This window comes from Polypterus senegalus, chromosome 17 (genome assembly GCF_016835505.1).
Source record: "Polypterus senegalus isolate Bchr_013 chromosome 17, ASM1683550v1, whole genome shotgun sequence".
NCBI classification, from domain to species: Eukaryota; Metazoa; Chordata; class Cladistia; order Polypteriformes; family Polypteridae; genus Polypterus; species Polypterus senegalus.
Genome location: NC_053170.1, coordinates 56,140,708 through 56,167,180, shown reverse-complemented (window position 1 = coordinate 56,167,180; position 26,473 = coordinate 56,140,708). Strand labels below are relative to the sequence as shown.

Sequence of the window (26,473 nt, the reverse complement as noted above, 5' to 3'; positions counted from 1 at the left end):
ATAAAAAAATAATTTCAATAAGGTCTCTATAGTTATAATAATGGATTTTGTAAGTTTATAATCTATTCTCATCTGCGCAGCTTACCTCCATCTCAGTTGATCAGCTTTGATTTTGAAGGTATGGTTGACATACAGGTGATGAAAAAAGTTAATGCGGTTTAAAACCAAAAAAGCTCAGAATGACCCTGTGATGCCTCCAGAGTGACTGAAAGAGAACTTTGATTGCATTTGTCTGCAGTAATTTGTGTGACTAGTAAAAATCAATAACCTGGACAGTGGAATAAGAATAAAAATAATTCAAAATGTTACTAACATTCATATGTGTATGAAGAGATGGATGGACAGGGGTTGCAGTGCGGGAAAAAAGAAGCGAATACCAAAGAACCCAGTAGTTCTATTACCACAGATGAAATTCTGTGTATAGATTAATGGGCTACTATAGGTCAATAAAAGTATTCTGAAAAACGAGTATGAAGTGAGCATTAGTCTCAATTGTGGCATATTGTTCCTGCATAAACATTAAGCAGTTGACAACATATCTTGTTAGTGACAAAAGTTGGCTAAAGAGGAGATTTCTTGGGTATCAGGCTCTTGAAAAAATTTCACAAATTAGTGGTGCTGAACTACTACTCGTGTTAGATGCAAAGATTCATTGTTAAGCAATTAAGAATGTCTTCTCCCTGGGAAGAAATCCATTACATCAGACAACATGCAGCGGACAAAATATGTGTGCCAAGTAGGTACCGCTCTCCTAAGGAGTTTTGGGCAGGAACAAACAGGGGCTAATTCTGAGAAGGAAAGCCACTGAAGGCTCAGACAGCCTTGGAAATGAGATCTGACATATGTTGATTGGAAACTCAAATAAATAGGAATCTCATGCATATTAATATTGGACAAAAGGGCAGCTTTATCAGGGGATGTTGGAAATTTATGTAACTCAATTTTCCTGTCATCTCCCTGGGCCAATGCATGAAAATGTGACATTTTCTTACAATGATCTTAAAGTAATAGAAATGTAAATAACACATCTGTCTTATATTAAGCGGTAATGTTGCACAGAAAGGGTTCATTCACTCCAGCTGAGCTTGTACCCTCGAATAATTAGTTCAGTCTTACATGACAGGACCCTATGCTATACTGGGTATCAGTATAATTGCAGTTGGTGAGGATACGACTAGGAGTTCTCAAAATAGGAAACATGACTTTTATTGGTTTTAGATGTTATCTGATGACCTCTTATTTAATCTTGTTTCCCTTAATATTGAATTACTGAGTGCTGTAATAAATTGTTTTGAATAGCAATCTAAAAAATCTATAAAACAAAAGTATTTTACATTTGTATGCTTATTTTATTGCAGTCATGTTGGTGATAAGGTAATGAATAAAAAATCAAATACTTTTGAAAAAAGAAATTATTTTTGCATACTGTTACAGATTACATCGTACACTTTACTGTTTACTTTTATTTGCCATGATATGATAATGAATAAAAATCAGAAGGTTTTGAATAAATAAATTATTTTTGCATATTGATACAAATTACACTTTATAGTTTTGCTGCCAACTTTGGTCTTCAGCTTTAAGTAGTAACCAAAAGGAACAAACAGCTTAAATAAACCAGGGTTCCTAGACATAGTGAGGGGCTCAACAGTTCAAAAACAAATGGCAGATGAAGGGGTTTGGCCACCCTCTGGGTGTCCCCACAAAAGATGCATTAGCCAATTCCTCCTCTCAGTAGTCCCTGTACAAGTCGATATCTCACTTGGTCTGCGAATGCCAAGAGCAAGTTTCTACATTTAGGGAAGACTGTTTTTACTGCTTGGTTTGAGTTTGCCATCAAGTGTAGGGAAGTGTAGGTCAAAAAGAGGGTGGTGTTCATATAATACACAAAATCTTACAGGCAATTAAACTCTGACATTTGGTAAAATACATTTTGCCACAATAGAAACCAAGAGAAAAGACGTCAAAGCACTGTTATTAATTCAAACTACAATAGGATATCTAAAGTGGTGAAAAGAGCACCCCAGTTGATCCTGTTAGCAACTAAAATGATCAGTTTCTTCATTGCATAACCATATTTGTATTAAGAAATTAATCCAGAGAAACCATGCAACTGCAACAATTAAGTGAAGTCAATATTTTTCTATAGAAGACCTACTTAAAAATTAAACTTACAGACAGATATTTTTTGGTGATTATCTTTACTGGGCAGTAGTTTCACTCCTCTGGATTTCAGCTCAGTCATTTTCTTAACTGCAATTAAATAACACAAACCATAAAATCACAAAATGTTGGAACTGAAATGGCAAAGAACTAATTGGAATATTGAAAAACACCCTGTAAAAAAATTTAAAAAAACTTTTAGAACACAAAATAATAAGTCCAAACAAACAGAAGTGCCCCAGTTTTCACATATCTGAATGAGGTCTAAATGTCATACTGAGAAATGAAAAAAAATAGACATGAAGGTCGAGGATGGATGCATATGGTAAATCAACATTAGGGTGCACCAAACAATTATAAACCTATTGAACCTCATTTCTGTAAAGACCAAAAATGTAGGAGAGGTCTAATCATTTCGTAGAAGTGTGAAGGGGAGGTCCAGTATTACACTTTCCCCAAATCTTCTCTTTGAAAAGTAAAAGATAGAAAAGGAAATATGTATCTGAAAAATAATCATTGAAAAAAAAAGACTATATTGGATATAAACTATACATAAATGTGTGTATATACACATAAATATATGTGTGTGTGCGTGTGCATAAGTATGCATATATATAAATGACAGAAAGAAATTAGAATTAAGTTAAATTCACTAAATTAATGAAAGCTTATCAAATAATTAATTTACTGCTTTACAGTTGCAAGCATAGGAACAAAACTTAAGAATTGCAAACATTAAACTTTTTAAAAGTTGTTAAATAAGCTATGGTGACTTAGGCTTATGACAACTACTAGTTAGTGGTGTGCCCGGGGAAAATGTAAAACTTCACTCATGGCAGCCACTGTGAGCAGACAAGCGAACAGCCAACATATCCAGGCCTCATTTAAAAAAAAAAAGCACCAAGAATCTGTGACAAAACATATTACTTTCAGTTAACTTTTGTTGCCAGATGCATTTTTCAGGAATGTGTAAGGTACATTTTCTTAATTTGAAATTTTTGCCACTTCCAAAGTGTAAAGGCTGTTACTTTCATGTTTGGACTGAGGCGCCTTGAAACCTATTTTAAACTTCAAGAATAGGCACAATTTTTTTTTTTTTAATTTATGAACATTCTTCACTTTAGAACACAAATTGATGTGACAAATAAATGTATACCATGATAGTAAACAAATTCTTAACGGTTTTGGCTAGTGTCCTAATTACTGCAACTTTTTTTTTTTCAAAACATTACTAAACGCAACTTCACTTAACACAGTGGCAAATGACAATATGCCAAGGTGGTAAAAAAACAAGTCCTTCTAATTTACAAACATTTTTCAAAATAAACTTCATGTTTTGACCCCTTTCAAATTGGTTCCTGATTGAACACTAGAATCTCTGAAGCCTATGAAAAAATTTATAATGCCGGGCCACCTTAAATTCCTTCGCACCTCTTGATCAGCGTCTTTGTTTTGCAAATGAGTCGATCAACACAAGCAGCAAGCAGCCTGCTTATCCCATCCCTCACTGACTCAGCAGAAGTTCTTCCAGCTTGAGTCTGTTTATCTGGGTGTGAGGTGCCTGGAATTGTATTAGGTAAATAATACAGGGCGAGTCAAAATTATGTTAACACTAATGGATTATTTTTATCTCAACCACACCTTTCCAGGTCGATGGATAGGTTGTGATGGATCATTGCCATGGCCTCCACACTCCCCTGATTTGACACCCTGTGATTTCAGGTTATGGGGTATGGTTGAAGGAGCACGTGTATAGCAGGAAAGTTTGTGATATCAATGACCAGAAATACAGACTACGGACTGTGGTATCATCTATTCCCCACGGAATGTGTGTCCGGGACTTTAAAATGGTACTGTTGCTCATTGCTTTTTGTGCGTTGAACATGATGGTGAACAGGTTGAGACATTTCTGTAAATCATCTTGCAAATATGAAATATGTTTTGTGAATAAATTGTTTCCGCCATTCAAATATTAACATAATTTTGACTCACCCTGTATATCATTATTTGGAACACATACATGTCATGTGCGTTCCGTGTTTACAATAATCTGGGTACATGTAGGATGACAGGAAGTACAAGAAATGTTGAACACATAACTAAAACAGAAACTTTTTTCATGTTCTACTAATAATTAGCAAAATGGTGACATGAAGTGTATAATATGTGAAGGCTGAAGTCTAAATATCAAATAAACAATTTCAAAAAAGTTAAAACAAAACATGTGTGCTTTTATTCAAGAATATAACCAAAGAAAAAAAATTCTTCAATTTACATGTTTTAGTTACAGTGGTGTGAAAAACTATTTGCCCCTTCCTGATTTCTTATTCTTTTGCATGTTTGTCACACAAAATGTTTCTGATCATCAAACACATTTAACCATTAGTCAAATATAACACAAAATGCAGTTTTTAAATGATGGTTTTTATTATTTAGGGAGAAAAAAAATCCAAACCTACATGGCCCTGTGTGAAAAAGTAATTGCCCCCTTGTTAAAAAATAACCTAACTGTGGTGTATCACACCTGAGTTCAATTTCCGTAGCCACCCCCAGGCCTGATTACTGCCACACCTGTTTCAATCAAGAAATCACTTAAATAGGAGCTGCCTGACACAGAGAAGTAGACCAAAAGCACCTCAAAAGCTAGACATCATGCCAAGATCCAAAGAAATTCAGGAACAAATGAGAACAGAAGTAATTGAGATCTATCAGTCTGGTAAAGGTTATAAAGCCATTTCTTAAGCTTTGGGACTCCAGCGAACCACAGTGAGAGCCATTATCCACAAATGGCAAAAACATGGAACAGTGGTGAACCTTCCCAGGAGTGGCCGGCCGACCAAAATTACCCCAAGAGCGCAGAGACGACTCATCCGAGAGGTCACAAAAGACCCCAGGACAATGTCTAAAGAACTGCAGGCCTCACTTGCCTCAATTAAGGTCAGTGTTCTCGACTCCACCATAAGAAAGAGACTGGGCAAAAACGGCCTGCATGGCAGACTTCCAAGACGCAAACCACTGTTAATCAAAAAGAACATTAGGGCTCGTCTCAATTTTGCTAAGAAACATCTCAATGATTGCCAAGACTTTTGGGAAAATACCTTGTGGACTGATGAGACAAAAGTTGAACTTTTGGAAGGCAAATGTCCCGTTACATCTGGCGTAAAAGGAACACAGCATTTCAGAAAAAGAACATCATACCAACAGTAAAATATGGTGGTGGTAGTGTGATGGTCTGGGGTTGTTTTGCTGCTTCAGGACCTGGAAGGCTTGCTGTGATAGATGGAACCATGAATTCTACTGTCTACCAAAAAATCCTGAAGGAGAATGTCCGGCCATCTGTTCGTCAACTCAAGCTGAAGCGATCTTGGGTGCTGCAACCGGACAATGACCCAAAACACACCAGCAAATCTACCTCTGAATGGCTGAAGAAAAACAAAATGAAGACTTTGGAGTGGCCTAGTCAAAGTCCTGACCTGAATCCAATTGAGATGCTATGGCATGACCTTAAAAAGGCGGTTCATGCTAGAAAACCCTCAAATAAAGCTGAATTACAACAATTCTGCAAAGATGAGTGGGCCAAAATTCCTCCAGAGCGCTGTAAAAGACTCATTGCAAGTTATCGCAAACGCTTGGTTGCAGTTATTGCTGCTAAGGGTGGCCCAACCAGTTATTAGGTTCAGGGGGCAATTACTTTTCCACACAGGGCCATGTAGGTTTGGATTTTTTTCTCCCTAAATAATAAAAACCATCATTTAAAAACTGCATTTTGTGCTTACTTGTGTTATATTTGACTAATGGTTAAACGTGTTTGATGATCAGAAACATTTTGTGTGACAAACATGCAAAAGAATAAGAAATCAGGAAGGGGAGCAAAAAGTTTTTCACACCACTGTATGTGTTCAACCTTTCTTGCCTCAGCTGAGTTGGTGGGGGATGGGATAGCAGCCTGCTTACTGCTTGTGCTGATCGACACATTTGCAAAACAAAGACGCAAATGAAGAGGTGCAAAGGAATTTAAGTTGGCAGTACATTATGCCTTTTTAATAGGCTTCAGGGATTCTAATGTTAAATACTTCATCATCTAATTCTGTTATGGCATTAATGTCAGCGCATCTTATATAAGTCAGATGTAAAATGTTTCTCATGTTTCACCCAGATCTTTTTTCTTTATTTTCATGTATGCCATGTATATCATGTAGATTTTCTGAAGTCATTTTAAATTTTGAAAGATGGGCTGGAGGGTTGTGTTTTTCCAAGATATCAGGTCCTCCTCCTTTATCATCATCACTAATTTAATGGCCATTTTCTAGCTTTACCAAGATTAGCCAATTATCTCCTAAGTCTAGTTCCTGCACTCTCCACTATCTTTGGCAGTATGTGGAAAGAGGCCACTTCTTTTCACATTATCCACAACTACCTCCAATCACATCTTCTTCAGGCTCCTTCTCAGACTTATCCATCTAAACCTCCACCTTGGTGCATGTCTTCACACAATTATCATCTGTCTTTTGTTCCACTTTCTCTAAACACCTTACTCTGTTTCCACTAAGCACAACACAGATTGCTGCCACACCAAGTCTTCATCACAAATCAGCTTTCTTCTTCCTCTCACTCTGTGACATGGCACACATTCACCTAATCATTTTAATAATTTATTTTCTTTATAGGTTTGCTTCATGTTTCATCTTCACTGGCCATGTCTCACTCCCATTGAGCATACTACTCATCACATATCTTTCATAAACTTTCCTATTCAATGTCAGAAAATGTCCTATACACATCACAACTTCTTCCATGTACCTATTACCCTTGCCATTCCTGATGCGCCCACACCTTTGTCTGCACACAAAATGTCACCTTCAGAGCAGAATATCCTTACTTTCTCCAATAAAAACCAATAAACTGACAATATTTAAATGTACATGTAGTATGTTAGAATTCAGCACTATTTTACATTCTCTACAAAGGTTGCACTTATTTCCTGCAGAGTATCCTATACACTACCATAACTCTGTGTATAAGAGTCACTTTCTCTCTATACCATTTTCACATGCTGAACAGCAAATGCATTCATCTCTTCCATGCCTGCTGCCCCTGTATGTTCAACCATATCCTTGATCTTTCATCCATTTACCTCAAGGCCTTTAACTTCCAAACGGGCTTTCTATTTCAGTATGTTCTCCTATAATTGCACTTCACTTTTTAAATTAATATAAGATCATTGGTGTACAAGAGCTCCCATACTCTTTCTGTAGTCACTATTTTCATTACTATAAAACAGCAACAAACTCAGAATGGTTACCTGGTGCTGCCCCACCTTCATCTCAAAACTCTTCTTGTTCCCAGCTCCTGTGCTGACCTGTATCTTCCTCATACACTGACATTACAGCAAATACTAACAATTCTTCTATACCTAAATGTCTTAGTGCCCACCTCTCTTCCTTGGCACCATATTAAATGTCTTCTCCAGATCTAACAAATGCATAGTGCAGGTTCTTTCCCTTTACCTGGTGCTTTCCACTATAGTAACAAAGATCACATCTGTTTCCCTTCTCAATACTGAAACAAAACTGCAGTTTGTTAACTTTCGCCTAATTCCTTATTCTTTTTTCCATCATTTTCTTAAATACCTTCATTGCCTGGTCTATGTATGTCTAATATGATCCACAATCCACTGGGTCATCCTTTTCTTTATACGCTGGAATAAATAACATGTCTTTTCCAGTCTTCAGTGATCCTCCCTTCACACAAACCTTTGTTGCACAGGTCTGTACATGATTAAACTGCAAGAGGTTTGCTGGTTTGAACATTTCTAACACCTATTTACCTACAGCACTCATGAGGAAAGGGGTTGCAGACTTGTTCTGTACAATCTACAGGCTTCTGTTTTTTGGCTCATAGTTTCTAATAAATGATTTTGGACCTGTTCTGTTTCAAATTAGAAGTCATACAAGAAGAAGAAAATAAGAAGACAGGGCCATGTGAAACAAAAATCATGCTTCGGTTAATAAAAGAGATCTGTTTGAGAGAAATGTGGCTTATTCTTGTGGATATTGAAATGAATAATTTAGGATAGTAAATGAGGTTCTTTTAAATTGAGGTTGATGTGTTTCATTAGTATGTGAAGTATCTGCCCAACAGTGAGAAAAAGAGAAAGAAGTATGGATTTATTAAGGATACAAGGAAAATGATTTAAAAAAGGTAAAGCCTAAAATGGGCTTTAAATACTAACTGCAAGAGAAAAGTCTATAAATGGCTTCAAAAGAGCTAAAGAAAAAAGAATAAGAAGGAGAAAAGAGTCAAAGGAGCCATGAAAATTGTTCCGCTACTTCATGTTCCAAAAGCTTTGCTATAAATGCATCAGAAAATATCACGCTTTTTGAGCTCAAATGCTTTATAGTATTATAGTAGTGCTAATCATATTCCCAAAGAACCAAATGTTACAACTGAATTCCAATAAAAACAGACTTTTAAGGTAACACAAATTATTGGACACAAATTTGTCTCTTTGGTGCAATCTTTTGCAAACTGAATCAATTTATAGCAGAATATTTAAAGAATAGAAGCAAACTATTTTAATTTTTAATACATCACTAAAAAGGTCACAATCGACAGCACTACAGTTCCCAACAAAGCCATTTGTGTCGAGGAGCAACTAAAAATTTGAGATAAATTACAGGGCATTGGCAAATTAAGAGCGCCCTGCTGGGGTATTTTTGTTAAACAGAGTCACATTCTGTAAAGCAGGAGATTAGTTTTGCAGCATAATCACAAGGCAAAAAGTAATAAACTATCCATATGTTCTTTACCTTGGTACTGGGCACTAAAACCTTTATGTTTGTGGTTCCCATCAGATGTAAAGTGAAGACGTAGCCAGTTCTTACTGCTGATAACAGGCGATGGCAGATTCAGTCCTGTAAGCCTGAAACAGAAAATAGCCATACAAATTATACATAGCACACTTAATTTATGCATTTATATTTAATATGCAATAGTGATCCATCATGAAGTGATTTAATGCCAGCAAAACATACAGAAGCAATTTCCAAAGTCCAGAAGGGGACTGACACTATGCAAGGCCACAGAGAAATATTCAAATGTAGCAATGTGAAATCTGCTCATCAATCTTGTGGGCAGGAGCCTGACATACAACTTCTGCATCTGTCATATTGCCTTGCTCTCCGGGTCATGATGGATAGAAATGTTATTTCTGATTATAGCCAATAATAAAAAAAAGGCCTGCTGATTTAAGTGGTTTATTATGTATGAATGAAGCAACAAAAGCAGTCAGCAGCACACTTTTGTATTACACAGAGCTCATAAACCCTAAACTTAATCTTTACTATCAGTAAAAATGATATCAGTATTTTAGGAGGGAACAGTCAGTCAGTCATTTTCCAACCCTTTATATCCTAACATAGGGTTACTGGGGTCTGCTGGAGCCAATCCCAGCCAGCACAGGGTGCAAGGCAGGAACAAATCCCGGGCAGGGTGCCAGCCTACTACAGGGCACACACGCACACACACACACGCCAAGCACACACTAGGGACAATTTAGGATCGCCAATGCACCTAACCTATATGTCTTTGGACTGTGGGAGGAAACTAGTGCACACGGAGGAAACACACGCAGACACGGGGAGAACATGCAATAGCCAATAGTTAATTGTCTTAATTAAATCATACACAGGCCATTTGTACTTTTAAGTTAGTTTTGAAATATTTCTTAAGTAGATTGGGGAAACTGATGGCTCTACACAGGCCTTTTCAATCCGGACCATTGTCCTAGGCAGACGATAAGGAAAAGTGGAAAACCATGGTTTCCAACTTTCTGATTGAAGAAGGCAAATAAGTGCAAAACAAGAAGAAATGGACCCTGTGTGAATGGAAATGTAGGGTCTGCACTGCCCTACACAAAATGTTGCTAGGGGAGGCTCCAGCTCCCATTGACACAGATTTTGATCCATTCATCCATTATCCAACCCGCTATATCCTAACTACAGGGTCACGGGGATCTGCTGGAGCCAATCCCAGTCAACACAGGGCGCAAGGCAGTAACAAATCCTGGGGCAGGGCACCAGCCCACCGCAGGGCGTATACACACACACACACACATATACCAAGCACACACTAGGGATATTTAGGATTTAGATAAAGTGGTTTATTTTATGCTACTAGTGGAATTTTTGTCTTCTATGTATGTGAGTCTATAACATCTAATAATAGGCTGGTCGAGTGAAATTGATGGGAAAAAAAGCACTTGAAGCATTGAGTTATTTTTATCTTGCAATTTCCCAAGAACAATATTAAGAGACTCAAGTGCAGGGAGTAAAAGATCTTCATTTAACCAAAAATCTAATTAGCTTGTTTTATATAACATGCATAACAATCTCAGTACTGGAGTTTTCCACAGAATTTGTGTTTAGTTTGGTTATAGACAGGAGAAATCTGAGGGTGCAATGCCATACTGTTTACTTGTGCATCATAAGATGCAGTGCAAATGACTAAATATGTGCTAGTGACATGTAATGACCTGGCATTCTCTCAAAAAATCGGGTGTTATTTTGTCCTAGTTGCTGCCAGATTACACTGCCAAGCAATGCATATGGAAGAGCTAAAAGTGGATTCATGGATGACTTTTATAATGGAGATTAGCAATTTGACGACTTGAATCATTACTTGACACTATTAATTACCAGACATGCTTTGTGATATTGGAAATTGGGATACTGGGAGAGGTTGTGCTGAATGTGTCCATTGGTCCACTACTACTGGGGGACATATTAGTAGCTGACTGGAGAATATTTGTCTTTGCTCTTAAACAGACGAGGAGATAATGTCTTTCAAGGACCAAGACAATTAAGCTCATACTTTACCATGGCCATATACATTTATTAGTAAATTGATTCCCAGAAGTGAAATAAAAAGTCTGATTAATCTCGAGGCATTCTCCATATGAGAGAGATGAACAATGGAACAGCAAATTGTTAATTCTGACTGAAAATGTAAGATTTCTTTAAATACTGTATTAAAGATTTCTTCCATGCCACCTTGCTTTTTATTAATTAGATTAGATAACCTTTACTAATCTCAAGGGGAAATTTAAATGTATGCAGCAGCAGAAACATTAAAAAAAGATACAGACTCATAGGACAAATAATACAATCAATCAATTAATCCAAATAATACAACCGATCAATCAATTAATCAGTAAATAATGTTTATTTTACAGAAACTGCAAAATGAAAATAAAAGACTATCAACTGGGAATAAGCATTGAATGCCTGACAGCTTCAGGCAGAAAAGACCCCTAGAGATGCTTCTTAGCACACTGTGGTGGAATACGACAGTGGCTAAAAGTGCTCCAAGAGAACATCTCCTTGAGGGAATGGGGAAGATTTTTAATGATGGCATCCAGTTTTGCCACCATCATCTTTTCCACAACAGCTTCCAGTGTGTCCAGGGTTCACTAAGGCTTTCTTGATAGGTTTGTTAAGGCATTGTGTATCTTTTGAGCTCAAGTTGCATCCCCACCCTTTGCAACTACCACACTGGCTACTTCTGACTGACAGAACATTTCCAGCACCTTTCTGGATTTACCAAGAGACCCAAGTCTCCTTAGGAAGTACAGTCTGCGCAGGCCCATCTTGTATAGCACCAAGCAGTGGCCAGTATATTCCCACCCATCTTCAAGAAGACGGTACGAAATGAGAAAATGACATTGGGAAAGCCAGACCTTTACAGGAATCTGAGGACTCTGGCTTAAGCTGTTAAAGGAAGTTTGTGTCTGATGGAGTGAAAGCTGGTAATCATAGGATTGAAAGTGACCAAGCCATGAAAGCAAGATATAGATATCAAACAATTTAGTCAAAGAACAGGCCATTCAGACCAACAAAACTTGTAATTCTATGCATATAACTGTGACCATGAACTATCTGATAACACTGATGTCATCATTTGACACTGCAAAACTGCACTATTCATACAAAAAAAAAATTAGTAAGAACTGGGGGTACATGTTTTAGCCCTCCCATACCTTCCCAAGCCAAGAAAATAGCCTAGAAAAGAAAACAGCATTAACATTAGGATTTTACTAATTACAAAAAAGATAATAAGTAGAAGATTTCAGTAACCAATACACATATCTAACAAACAAACAAAGTGCTTCATTGCTAAATCTGTGACTTTCAACCCCTCTTACAAAGAATGCAAGCCAAACTCCTCTCTAGATGAGGAGTGTTCTCCTTCTCCTGGCTCCCATCTCTAGATTCCCCCGGCAAGCGCTGAGACACATTTAAGGGGAGGGCTGGGAATGCTTCAGGTGGCAATCTAATACAAAGTGGAAGTCTGACAAGCCCTGAGATCATTCCACCAGCACTTGTCCGGCCCCTGGTTTCTGTCTAGCCTGCAATTCTCAGACTCCCCCTGCAGGAGGCTATTGTCATATATTTCATATTTGTATTTCATAAACCCTCGATGTATAATTCAAAATATACAATTCAGTGGTCTAGTACATTTACACAATATCTCTTAGTATTTATATACTTGCATTGTGTGCTGTATTTACTGGAACTGCTCTTCAAATCAGGCTTTGCAACACAAGGTGTTTTATCATTTAAAAATAAATCCAGTAGAGAAACAGTTCTGCAATTGCATAATTCTAAATAACTCCTATGAAATGCTTTCCTCCAGAAATTTTCTTTAGTTCAAAATATTTTAGAATGCAAAACTAAAGTAGTAAATGGATATTTCAGACTGTACTGTACTACTTACTAAGCCAGAGATGGCAAACCAGACAGATGAGAGCAGGTGAACTAGAACTGGCAAGATGTATGATGTCTTTAATGTGTCTCGCTGACCCAACTTGTATTCCATATCTATTTTTTTGTAAGATCATCATGGTAATTGATTCAGCTCACTTTTTCTAAATTACACCATTATGAATCTACACAACTAGATGTAGCACAGTGAAGAACTGCCACAAGTTAAAGCTTTTGGCATCATTTTCTTGTAATTGTAGAAGTTATAAATTGACACACACCAAATGGAGATAAATGACACAACACGCTACAATCTTGCCAGGTGAAACATAGCTATTAAGAAGAAAAAGAGTTTACTGCATTGTTTACCGGGAATGAGCAAAACAATTGGCATTTAGCAAAGCCGTCTGCTAAAAGACTGGCACCGTTAGACAGATACGTTTAGACATAATACTGCATTCCAGAAGTTATGTAGAGCACAGAATCAGATAAAGAGTTTAAAAACTGCACCTACATTTACTGTGGGTCAGTTATATGTGTTGCATATACTGTATGTAACCACATTGTATTCCACATTAGAATAAATATTATCAGCTTTATCAATGTCAGATGTTAGTTGTATTCATTATACATTATTTGTGTCTCACACCACTCTCATTTTTTTATTTTGTGATGATCATGCTGTTTATGCTCTAAAATTGTTATGAATTCAATGTTTTAGCACAAAGACAGACTTTAACTTTAGAGGTTCTATTTCATAATTAAGCGTATTAAATCCTGGGTAATATTTATTCCAATCATTATTGCTAATAATAAAATGGAAACCATCAATACTTTCTCAAAGTGAATAGCATAAAGCTAAAAAGAATGTATTTAATTAGTAAAAAAGCTTATAAAAAAGTAAGATATGTCCATTTTTTATATTTTTTATAATAAATTACAAATGCTTAAATATTGTCCTAATACTGGTAGATTCATGTGGACCTAATGCAAATTTAATCACACTAGTTCCATCTGCAACAAATATGATGTGTATTATGGAGAATGATTATCAAGTAAAAGCATCAGTGTAAGTTTGGCTCTAACAAATTTCCCTTGTATAAAAGGTTACCATTACCGGTGTAGGACATTGTGGTGCACTAGAAAGGCAGCATGGTGAAAGAGTAAAGTGAGATAACTGGAAAATTCAGTGAGAACTAACCAGAGAGCATTTTGCTGATAAATTAGAATGGGCAAGCTGATGCTTGGAAATTCTCTATATGAAAAACACTGCAAAAAGGCAACTATTCGAATGCCAATGAGGCTCTGATGACCTTGAGTCAGAGACAATGATGACCTGGAAAATGAAAAAGGCAAGATCACTATTTATAATGCTCTCAAAAACCTTGAGGCTAATGTAAACTGGTCTATAGTTGAAAAAGACAGAGCTGGGCTGCTATGTGAGGAAAAAGCCTCTGTGAACATTTACCCTGATTACTACAGATTGCAAATGGATGGTGCAAATGTGCCTCACAGATCAAATTTAAGGGTTTTATATATTTTTTTTTTTGTTTAAATATGGGTAGTAGAAAGGATGTTAAAATTAGAAAAAAAGAAGAAGAAGCTGTCTGTGAAAATGTATCCATGGATCCATTAATGTTATGCACCATTCAGATTTTTGATTAGTTTACCAATAATTCAATTCATATTTATGAAATTACACAACATTTATTTTCTCACAAGCCCCTAAAATACTGAATAAAATTGGGATGTAGAAGCAAATATTCTTCTTTTCAAACTAAATTGTGCCAGAAATGGAATTACAAGAATTTGAGAGTGGTCACTTAATGCGGTGAATTACTGGCTCTAGTATGAGGACAGCCTGTCAGTTATTGTTACATTATTGCACCTGTCTAGGATTTAAAGATTCAAAACATGTAATCTGTTCTAGAATGAATTTCAGAAAAAGCCAACAAAGTTATCATTTATAAACTGAATACCCAAATTCCATTTTTAGAGCTGTGATTAGGTGTGGTCTCTCTGATGCTGATAAGACTTTAAAACTATTTGTTTCTCTCAACTTTGGACTTTATGAACTTTAGGAGAAAAGGTCCAACTGAATCATTCCATTCCCTAAAGTTCAACAGCTCCAATAGTCACTGGGTGGGATCCAGAAAGCAAATATGCTTCTCAGCACCACAGAAAATTGCCTTCCACATCTAGCAGTGAAATCAACAAAATCAAGTCTTTGTTGAACTCTCAGCAGTTCAAGGCCATAAAGAACATGGTTAGAAAACCCGCTTTTTAAGCATAAAAGTGTAAAAAGATCCATGCTACCATTTTAAAGACTAATGACTCATGTGCAATTTATTAATCCATCCATCCATCCATCATCCAACCCGCTATTTCCCAACTACATGGTCACGGGGGTCTCCTGGAGCCAATCCCAGCCAACACAGGGCGCAAGGCAGGAAACAAACTCCGGGCAGGGTGCCAGCCCACTGCAGGCAATTTATTAATGTATTTTTTAAACATCTTTACATTTTAGTATTTATTGGTATTTTTCCACATAGCTATTTTGCATATTTTTTCAGGATAGCACCCAGCTGGTACCATGCAAAAGCCAGAAACACATAATATGACTCCATCACACAGCCAGTAGAGGAGTGTAAGGGTCCTCTGTCTAAGTTGCTGGATATTACTCTAAAAATGTTGAAGTGTGTTTACACAATATATGGAACAAGAATATATGTGAATTTCACATTATGTGAATTTTGGTTGGCATAATGGTTATAAAATGTTTTGGATATTTTGGCTACAGATCTTAGGCATATTCCTGACCATAACTGCTTCTCTTTCTAATCAGATTTTTTTGTGTGTATCTGCCAATCACAACACTGCATAATTCAGAAGCCTTGTGCTGTAACAAGAATCTTCTTTCTGGTCATTTCTGAAGGTTCCTGTTGTAATTTGGTTCAAAAACCTCTTATTCCCACATTTCAACATCTTGTATTATTGGACATTGTTTTTGTAATTTTTACATTATTTTGTTATCTTAAAATCATTTTGTGTTCTGCTTATTTGGTTGGTTGCCACCATTTTGTGACAGTTTCTGAAGGAGATCAGATAGCAAACAATATGACTGCAGCCTTGTTGTTTATTACCATTATGCCCAATCTCTGCCCATTCCCAGTCTTAATAAACCTAATAAAGACGGCGGTACACAACTCGTAACATCCATGTATTGGATCCCTTTCACAAATCTCTTTCGATTTTTTCTTATTAGCATTAGCAGAGGCTAAAGTGTGCTTCCAAAAGACATTAGTTTGGACCTTTTGTTAATCTTTTTTGATCACGATTCTTGTTTTGTGTTTGGGCTTTGATGAACGATTCTCTGATTATTTTTTGTATTTTGACCTTTACCTGTTTACCCTAACCCTAACCCTTTATCCTAACCCTTTTCTCTTTTTATTTCTTGGCCACTACTTTCCATTAATTGAGTTAAATCCTTAACTATTTTTACTTTCTGTTTTTTCAAGCCTGAGACTTGTTCTATTTCAGCAGTCTTGTGTGACGGGGAGAGCTGTGAAACTGTGTTTACTGTTGATGTACTGTGCTGGTTAGAACAGCTAAGAGAAGTCAAAACATACACTGCTTTTCATCCACAGCGTTAGTCAACTTTGATTTATAAATAAGCATCCCACTTCAGTTTTTAAGATTACTGTCTATATAAACTGAAAACAAAATCAGCTCTTTCAGTGTTAATGGCATTTTACTATGTATTATGTAAAATGTTAACCTCATCACATGAATGATTCAATAAAAAGTCCAGAATCCACTGCTCATATGGTTATGTCAAGTTAAAGGAAAAAGCTTAAGTGCAGAACATTTGTTTATAAGAAAGGCAAGATGTCTTGTTTTGCATCAAGTCTCTTAAACATATGTAGATAACATGAAAGTTAGGAAGCTTAGGGGGGTTAAAATGCTTAGACTATCATTCATGTTCAAGATTTCAATTAATTATTCATAAATGATGGACAAAGTGAATTCATTTTTTTCTTCCCAAACATGATCCCTTTGACTTTGAATCTAAATGAATTAGTCAAACCCTTCAGAAAAATAAATGACAATTCAAGCCTTCTCAGAATAAGATAAATGCTTCCAAGGGGATCAATCATTTAGTGTCCTGCCTCCTCTAAAATTACATTCACCCCATTTCTATTCCTTTAACCCCTTTCTCAAATAATGGATGCAACATCAATTTCTGACACCATGCCACATGACATTAGGTATGATTTATGGGAAGGGACTTAGGATAGATAAAGTACATTTAATGGGAAATGCATTTTTATTAAGTCACTAGATTTTAAATTCATGGGTCTTTTGCAATGCTGGTGTAAAAGCACAGAAACAGGGTCAGCCCTATGGAAGTTACTCAAGTTCACCTCTAGTAGTTCCACGCATTTATGTCATCCTTAATTTTTACACCATTTTCTGACTCACATCTTGCTCTGGCTAAGGTGATTTAAAGAAAGCTGTGCTTAAATGTGTGTCATTTAGGTTTTACTCTTACTAAAAATGTTCACTATGGTCAGTTTGGCTGAGTTTCTCTTACTGACTGATAGTGATAGCTAGCATGTATTTAAATAACTATATCACATCAAACAAGATAAAGCCACAGGTATAAATGGATCAGCAAAGAGCTGGATATTTAACACAGCATAAATAAATAAATAAATAATAATTACTGATTCATGGAGAGCCAGATATAAAGTAAAATGGAAAAAAGCATGAATGGTTTGCTCTTCTAAGGACACACTCGTAAACATGTTCACAATTATCCAGCTTATTTCTCATTAAAAATTAATCTGTCGTGCACATCTTTGAAATATGGGTGGAAGTAGAATACCATGATAACACCAATAAGGTCAAAGGAATAAAGTGCAAACTTCAAAAATTGTGGACAAGATAATAATGAGCAAAGTACCAAAAATATAAAACTAGATAAATAATAATAATAATTCATTACATTTATATAGCGCTTTTCTCAGTACTCAAAAGCGAACCCACAATCTTTCACAGTCTCCTTACTGCAAAGCAGCAGCACTACCACTGCGCCACCTGTGAGGACATCCCTGGTGATGGAAAGCAGACACGCGTAGCAGCAGTATGTTACCACAAAAGTCAGTTAACAAATAAATATTTATGAGATATTATCTGAAACAGTAAAATTGACATATGTGCGGCAGACATTGCTTAGCTTTCTAAAATTGTATATTTATATTGTTCTATGAAAACTTCTTTGAACTTTATAAATAATTTCAAGAGGGAATAGGAGTTAAAAAGAATATACGAAATAAGTGCAATAAACAAAAAAAAATGTAATCTACTTTATAATAAAAAACTAAGGACCAGTCCCTCAGAGCAATCTGATTGGTCATTGTGGCTTTGGTGTGATTGGTTAGGTTGGCTTTGGCAATGTGAGTAACAAAGAAAAAGCGAGTGTGAGATGCATGAGTAAAGGTGCAAGCTGAGAGAGCCCCCTTCAAACATGGCAAGTATAAAACCAGACAGGAGGCGAGACAGGTGCTTTGAAAATAGCAGTCTGAGAAGCAGGCGTTATGTGAACACGCTTGAGAAAGACAATGCCATTGAAGAGACATTCAGACAGACGCAAATACAGAGGAAAGGTGTTGAAAGTACTGTACACGTAAGGCAAGAGACATCATTTTTTTATTATTATTATTCTGTTACCTGTTTTGACAGGTACTGTGGCTAGGTCAGATATAATTTGTTTCAGAAATGAGACAGGAGAAAATAAATACTTGAGAAATAACGACAACATATACAAATTTGGAAATATTTTTGGAGAAATGTGTCTTTTTACAGTCAAAATAATGGGATGAGACATAGGAAATGCATTTTTTATTTAAATGTGTGCTGAAAAACACAAAAGTGTAGATGGCTAGAATGGGGGATAATGGTTGATAAAAAATCATGCCAAAAAGACGGCCAGGCCTTTTCTACTGGATATTTGTGGGTCCACGTGAAATAAATGCAAATTGTTCAACTGGCCATTTACTCTTTATATGCAAAAATTAGAAAAATGGCTTTGAGAAAACAATAACATAATGCTTAATTTAGTATTTTTTTTGTATCTTAGTTACTGAACCACAATGTCACTAGCGGTTTCAGCATATGTTGACAGTCACTATATAAGTGATCTGTAGCTAATTAAAAATGGATAAATCTCCATTCAGACAGTCAATCCTGAGCCAGAACCCAATAGCAAAAAAATGAAGGAAACTTTTTTTGTGTAAAATGATATGGTTTTATATGATTAGAAATGAAAAATCACTTTAGGAAAGCAAAAAGGCTGCCAACCATACGAACAGTTAATAGTATGCATGTCTGAAGGGAGATGAATTCTTAAAATTTTTTCTCGCAACCCAATTTTCAGCGTCTTCACAACTGACAATCGCAGTGTAGCATCATTCAGGGGATCTATCCCCCTTGTGCAACTCTCACTGATTGTTGTCCTTCCCCATTGGGTGGGATGGGCCTTGGAGAGTTGCCGCAGATCATCTTCTAGGAGAGAGTGGGTCTCCTTTAGACAATTGTCAATGTCATCATCTGATTGGATTGTTTTATCCTTACAAGCAGCAACTCATTGCAAGGCATTCCGCAAGCTGTTGCTGACCCTTCTCATTCAGTACATTTGTAAACCTTGACTCAGCATGCCCCAAGTTCAGACATCATGTGACTCATAGCTTAAAAAAACTGACCTAAAGGGCTGTGAAAGCTGTGTTATAAAGATTTGTTTGTGCACAGAAGCAGACAGTGACCAGCTTATGTACACAACACGGACATGTCAAGTAACCATTCTTATAACTGTGCCACACTGTTTTCAACCTCAACTCTGGTTTCCTCTTCCATTCTAAAGATATGCATTATTGGGTCAATGTATGACATTAAATTGGCATTGTCTGAATGTTTCTGGGAATTGGGACAAATATCTTAAATGATAAATTGCTTTGCTATTCAGGGTCTGTTTACCTACATTATATCCAGATGGGCTACAGCTTCTAGCAACCCTTTAATAAAAAAAAACATTTTTTAATAAAAAAGAATTAATACAAAAAAATGCTTATCTTTCATTTGATATGGTAACCACAAACTTCTCTTTACCTTGCAATCTAATTTTTCAAAATGATTTAGTTGCACTTTAATTAACACACTTTTAAAATCATATAAAAAGGTGACACATTTGTTACAATGTCACTGTTTTAATACTTCCTGGCCTCAAAATTCTAATTCTGCAAAAATTATTTTTTGCCTTATTTGCTAACCTTTGTGTTTATCATTAATATTTCATGTGATATGCCAGCAACTGGACCACGCTGCCACATGCACATAGCCCACTTGCTTTTTTGGTTCTAGCCAACTTGTCTTCTGGCAACACAGATTGTGAGCAGCCATATGGAACTGGTAAAATGAATTGAGACATTCATTTGTTTTTAAAAAACTATAATGACAGTCAATAACTAAATGTAAAGATTTCATTTTTATCAAAAACCAAAGAGCTAAACTGTAAACCAAGTCTGAACAAAAAAATTATCAAGGATCGTTAATGAAAGAATGAGATTTTCACCAGATACACACTAAAAGTGAGATGTGCAATGCTATCAATCAATAAGCAGAAAATCAGTCACTAAAAGTTTAAGACTAAGGTTATTCACAGTTTTAGTCCATAATCGCAATGCAAAGAGCTTGAGTGCTGTGCATAGTGAAGGGCATCTTAACAAGTCACTAACAAAATACTGAATCTACAAAATGGTGGCATGATGCACTTAAGATTAGCCAACAAAAAATATTTATATTTTTATTAGAGTACATTATTCATAACTGACACAGACATGGTTATATTCCTTGAGATTTAAGCTTTCAAAATGTCCATAACATATGAATGGAAAAAATGTATCCAAAGCCGCAAAAAATACTAGTGAGATGTCCAGATTCTTAAAATCAAAACAATATTGGTAAACTAAACAACAGCGTCATTATATAAAGTTGTCCTCAGCCCACTTATTGATAATTCCATAAAAATAGGATAACTATACTCATCAATTAATTATAATACTCTATCTTATATTCCCGCTTGATAGATTTGGTTTTGCTTGTAACTTTCCAGGTCAGGTCAGGTCGGGGAGCATGCACTGCTATAGCACGTTGCCACACCCACCACACAACGAAACAGCACAGTCCAGTCCCACCCTCCAGAAATAACCATCTATCTGCCACTGCCAGGTGTTACATGGGTGTCCCCTTGGCCTGGTCCAGCCACTCAGGTTCTCAACAATGAAGATCCTGTGAGCCAGATCACCCTAGGGGAATTGTACCAAATGGCCATAGTGCCATAACTAACACTCCATCACAATGCAGGTAATGTGCCTCATTCGGGACTCTGTGAGCAACCGCTCTTTCGACACAAACTCAAAGCAACGGTGCCCAAGGATTCTCTGAAGAGACACAGCACTGAAGGAGTCCAATCTCCGTCTAAGGTTACTGGATAGCGTCCATCTCTCCCAACCATGTAGCAAAACAGGAGGTATCAGGACTATAAAGACCTGGACGTTTGTTCTTTTGCAAAGATATCAACCTCATGACCCACCATGCTCTCCCAATCCATCTACTGACTTTATAGGAAGAGTCACTAGAGACATGAATGTTGCTGCCAATGTAAGTAAACCTCTGCACACTGCTGATTTTTGTGCCCAAGAGGTTATAAAAGGCCTGGATCTTGAATTTTATCTTTGACTCTCGCAAGTCCAGACATTCCCTTATACTCAAATTCTCAAATGCTCATACTCATGATTTTGTACAAAAATTTCAATGATATGACAGAAGGGAGCTGAAGAAGTCTAACTGACTTGCACTGATTGTCCTGCCAATGGGGGACATAATCTATCGACTTGAACCTGCCAATTAAGCAAAGTCATGGCATCATCAAAAATACATTTCAGAGAGACAGAGAGCTGTCCTAATGGGTCCTATATCATCTTCACAACCATTCAACAAAAGTATGACTGGCACAGCATTATTAATGTGTATGTTGCAGCATTTCAAGTCAAAAGCAAAACATTGTCAACACTATTTTTTTTATCCTTTCTCATGCTTCCAGCCAAATGCAAAACATTATCAACAAATATTCAGAATATCCTTTTAACAAGAAGTAAAACAAACACAGCCAAAAAACATACCCTCTCTTACTTTATAAAATCATAAATTTCAGGGTTCACCTTTGAGCTTTCATAGTAGCAACATCAATAACAGAACCAGCAAAATTCACTTAACACACACACCTCCATTCAATGGAGAGAACTGCAAAACTGTGCAGCCTTGGTACATCATTGAGAGTAAATTTCCAAGTCAACTTAATTTTGGAAAAATAATACTGCTGCCTGTTATGCAAAAAAAAATGTAGTGTAAAACACTTATCTGGCTAAAATCTGTGAACCTTCAATCTGTATATGTCTTTAAGAAATTAAAGTGGTGTCATTCATATTTAACAATGGAACAGTATATCTTTTTCAGATTATTCTATTAACACTCAAAGGTTCTAGTCATTCCCCACCAGTCCTTTGATGGCCATGGCTCCAATTATTTTATACGCACGTACTTATTCAAAGATACTTTTTTCTGATGATCAGTTCACAATACACGTGTAAAACCTCAAATCTACTGTGTACTGTACTTCAAGCAAAATATAGAAAAGTGTAATGATTTTAAATATTTTTTCTTTTAAGTGTAATAAATTTAACATGTAAGCAAAAAAAAGAAGAAACAAGGTTAGGTTAAATTGAAAACTGTTTGCATTTCTTCAAGGCTTTTGCTTTAGCTGTTCCATTTCATTTGTTTGCAATTTACAAGCAGGTCTCAGGGGTAATTTGACAGCAGTGACCCTAGAAATACTTTTAGACCATTGTACCTACCTGGAACTTACAAATCAAGCATGAACAGCAATATGGTTTAAAACACCTTCATGTAATAGTGTGCATTCATTTTGAAATATTTTTAGTCATAAAATTTTTATGGGGCCATTCTTGAAAGGTGGCCTATTTCTGTGTTAGCACAAGGTGTACTGTACCAGCTACGGATTCCATCTGTGGTGACCAAAATAAAATTCACATGGTTAAGTAGTATAAAATATTGTAGTTATAAATAAAGAGCAATTTGTTCCGGACCAAAGAAATTCAGGTGGTAGTTAGGCAACTCATCTTGAAAAGTAAATGTAGGATATCATTTTCTCAATTCATAAGAGAATGAACAGAGCTCCTGAAACAGTCATCAGCACAGAAATGGCCTCTTCCTTTGTATTGAGATCCAAGAGTGGCTTGGTACAAGGCACTACAAGAAGGTCATATAATGTACACGTACAGTATCCACTCCAGACTAATCACCTGCTGTATGTAAATCCAAAAGCAGGAATCTGAATTTCACAACAAATCCAGCATTCATGATCGAATTATATTTGTAAATAAATAATATAATGTCATTTAAAACCTACTAAATTAACAAAATCAGAAGTCAGATTGCTTGCTGCACTGCTTGAATCAGTTGGCATTTGGAAATCTTTACATCAATCTATGTATATCACAAAATAGGACATAAAATTAAAAGCAAAACATTAAACATATACAGAAGTAGACAAATTTGTTGATATCCTTACAGCTCATTGAAGACGTGCTGCTTACCTGCTGAAAAGCAATTTCCCTATGTATACCCGCAAATGTTTGATATGTCACCAAATAAAGCAAAGCAATTGTGAAGAGATCGAGTATTGCTTATTCTACGAAGATATTCTAAAAAGGCCTTTGACACATTTGTTGGTACCCCTTGGAAAGATTGTAATATTTGGATTAGAGTGATTTTTCAAAACAGCTGTTTACTTTAATTAGTATCACACAAGTCTCCAATTGTACAATCAGTCATTCTGCTGATTTAAATGGAGAAAAGTTGTCGCTCTGCAATTTGGCATTATAATGTGTCCCGCACCGGACATGGACCAGAGAAAGTGAAGAAGAGAATTTTCTGAGAAGGTCAGAAAGAAAGTTATAAACAAGCATGGTAAAGACAAAGACATGAAGCTTGATGTTCCTGTGATAACAGTTACAAATATTATTAAGTGGTTTAGGGTGCATGGGACTGTAGACATCCTTCCTGGATGCAGAAAGTGGAAAAACAACCAGATAATAGGAAGAAGAAGCATAGTGAGAATGGTAGAGAAAAAGCCAAGGAACATATCCAAACAGATACAAGCTGAACCCCAATGTCAAGGTCCATCATTTTCAGACTGCACCATCTGTCGCTTTCTGAGTGACAGTGGGCTCAATGTACGTCAAACTGTTGAAAGAAAATATTTTAAAGCCAGAGTGGAATTTGCTAAAATTCATATTGACAAACCATAATGCTCCTGGTAAAACATCCTTTGGACAGATGAGACAAAACTGGAGCTCTTTGGCAAGTCAGATCAGATGAAAAAAATGAGGCTTTCAAAGAAAAGAATACAACACCTACTATGAAATATGGAGGTCTAGTTATGTTTTGGGGTTGTTTTGCTGTATCTGGGGTGCCTTGAGTCGGTGCAGGAAACAATGAAATCACAAGACTATCAAGACATTCTGGAGTGAAACATACTGCCCAGTGTCAGAAAGATCTCTCTCAGTCACAGATCATGAATCCTAAAGCAGGATAATGACCCAAAACACACAACTAAAAGCATCCAAGAATGGCTAAAAGCAAAACATTGGACTATTTTGAAATGGCTTCCTTTCAGCCATGATATGAATTCCATTGAACATATATGGAAAGAACTGAACCATGCAGTGTGGGAAGGGTACCCCTCAAACCTGACACAGCTGGAGCAGTTTTTTCAGGAAGAGTGGGCCAAACTACTTGTTGACAGGTGCAGAAGTCTCATTGAGAGCTCCAGGAATTTCTTGTTTGGTGTGATTTCATCTAAAGGTTGTGCAACAAAATATTAGGTGAAGGGTCCCATAATATTTGTCTATGAAATTTTCATCTTTGTTATTATTTGAAATATTCTCTTAAATCATAACCCTAGAACAAGGTCTGATTTTTCTTAGATACACTGTACAGAATAAGCAATAATGGGTGCCAATCAGTTTTGTCAGTTTCAAGTTATTTCAGAGACAATGGTGGGTTCGTCTTTTTTCAGTACAGTGCCAACAAATTTGTCCACGTCTAAGATTTTGTTCAATTAATTTCTAAAGTAAAACATCACATCAGATTTTAAGTGAACATCAAGATAACTTTATGGTGGATACTACAGTGGACATTTTTTCATATCTCATGAAAAGGAACACTCTGCAGCCACTTATACTTATGATCAGAGTACCATGAACCTTTCTGAAAGAGCAATCATCTCAGATTGCATGGACTCAGATAAAAGAAACTAAGGTTTATCACGTAAATTCTAGATTGATGTAAAGTTTAATTTTATTTTAATTATTTTTTAGCTAATTTTGTCTACCTAAGCAGTCAAACAGCAGTGACATGAGCCTAGTGGCAACTGAACCTTGGAGCGTTCAGATTCAGCTCCAAAAGCCTTTACAGAACCAGTTGAGCATTAGTATGAAAACCAAGCTGAACAGACACAGGTCCATTTCACTAAGTATTGTACTGTATGGCTGTGTAGCCTGGAATCACACAGACACACACTACAGATGATTACTGGAAGCAGAAGACAAAATCAGAAACCAGCAGCTTTTTAAATTGACTGGGTCCTAGTCTCTGGAGAACCTTATTAGGAGGTACATGATGTGATGGGCAGGTCATGTAGCATGAATGAACAGCTGCCTAAAATGTTTTGGCAATATAATAAATGGCCAGGGGTGGGCATCCTAAAGAAGTACTGTGAGGACATGACCATCCCTTTCTCATAGTGGCTGGCATGGGTCAAAGATCAAACCAGTTTCTCAAAAAAATCTTCTTCTTAACTCCTGATAAGCGGAAATATGGCTTTTATTGTTATTTACATTGTATCTTTTAACACAGTACTAAAAGCTGAAGTGGTCAGGAAATTATGGTAAAATAATAGCAGGTAACAATGAAGAATGTAAAGCATCACTGATAATGCCACACATTGAGTAAGAACCATCATACAGGTGCCTTTATCACTGCTTAAACAGTAGTCTGGCATCAATGTAGGGAGGCCTTAAGATGAATTACAAAGAGCACCTACATGAATAAGTAGGGATTTCCTTATACACCAATTAGCACAAGTGTAACAGTAAAAGAGCTTTCAAAAATTACCAACATTGAAATTTCAAAAGTCATTTCCACTCTCTTAAACAACAGTGAATCTGATTCTGTGAATATGTGGCCTGTAAGTTATGGTACACTCCTGATCCTTTATTAAAATGAAATACAGCTGTACAGGAGAGCTCAGTTTCTGTAAGAGTAATAGAAATCACAGCAGGCCATTAATAATTCATGCTCATCGTGAGAAACCAGAATAGCTCAGCCAGCAGCACCTGTTCCCTTGGCTC

General features: G+C 36.4%; 1 protein-coding gene across 1 annotated transcript in view; it reads right to left on the bottom strand.

Moving 5' to 3' along the window:
* Positions 1–26,473, bottom strand: part of csmd2 (CUB and Sushi multiple domains 2) — a 967,861-nt gene that overhangs the window by 356,375 nt on the left and 585,013 nt on the right. Inside the window, exons 8-9 of the mRNA XM_039739491.1 lie at positions 8,973–9,085; positions 2,176–2,253 (exon numbers count right to left, since the gene is read on the bottom strand). Coding sequence (XP_039595425.1) covers positions 2,176–2,253; positions 8,973–9,085 — 191 coding nt within the window. The remainder of the gene's footprint in view (positions 1–2,175; positions 2,254–8,972; positions 9,086–26,473) is intronic.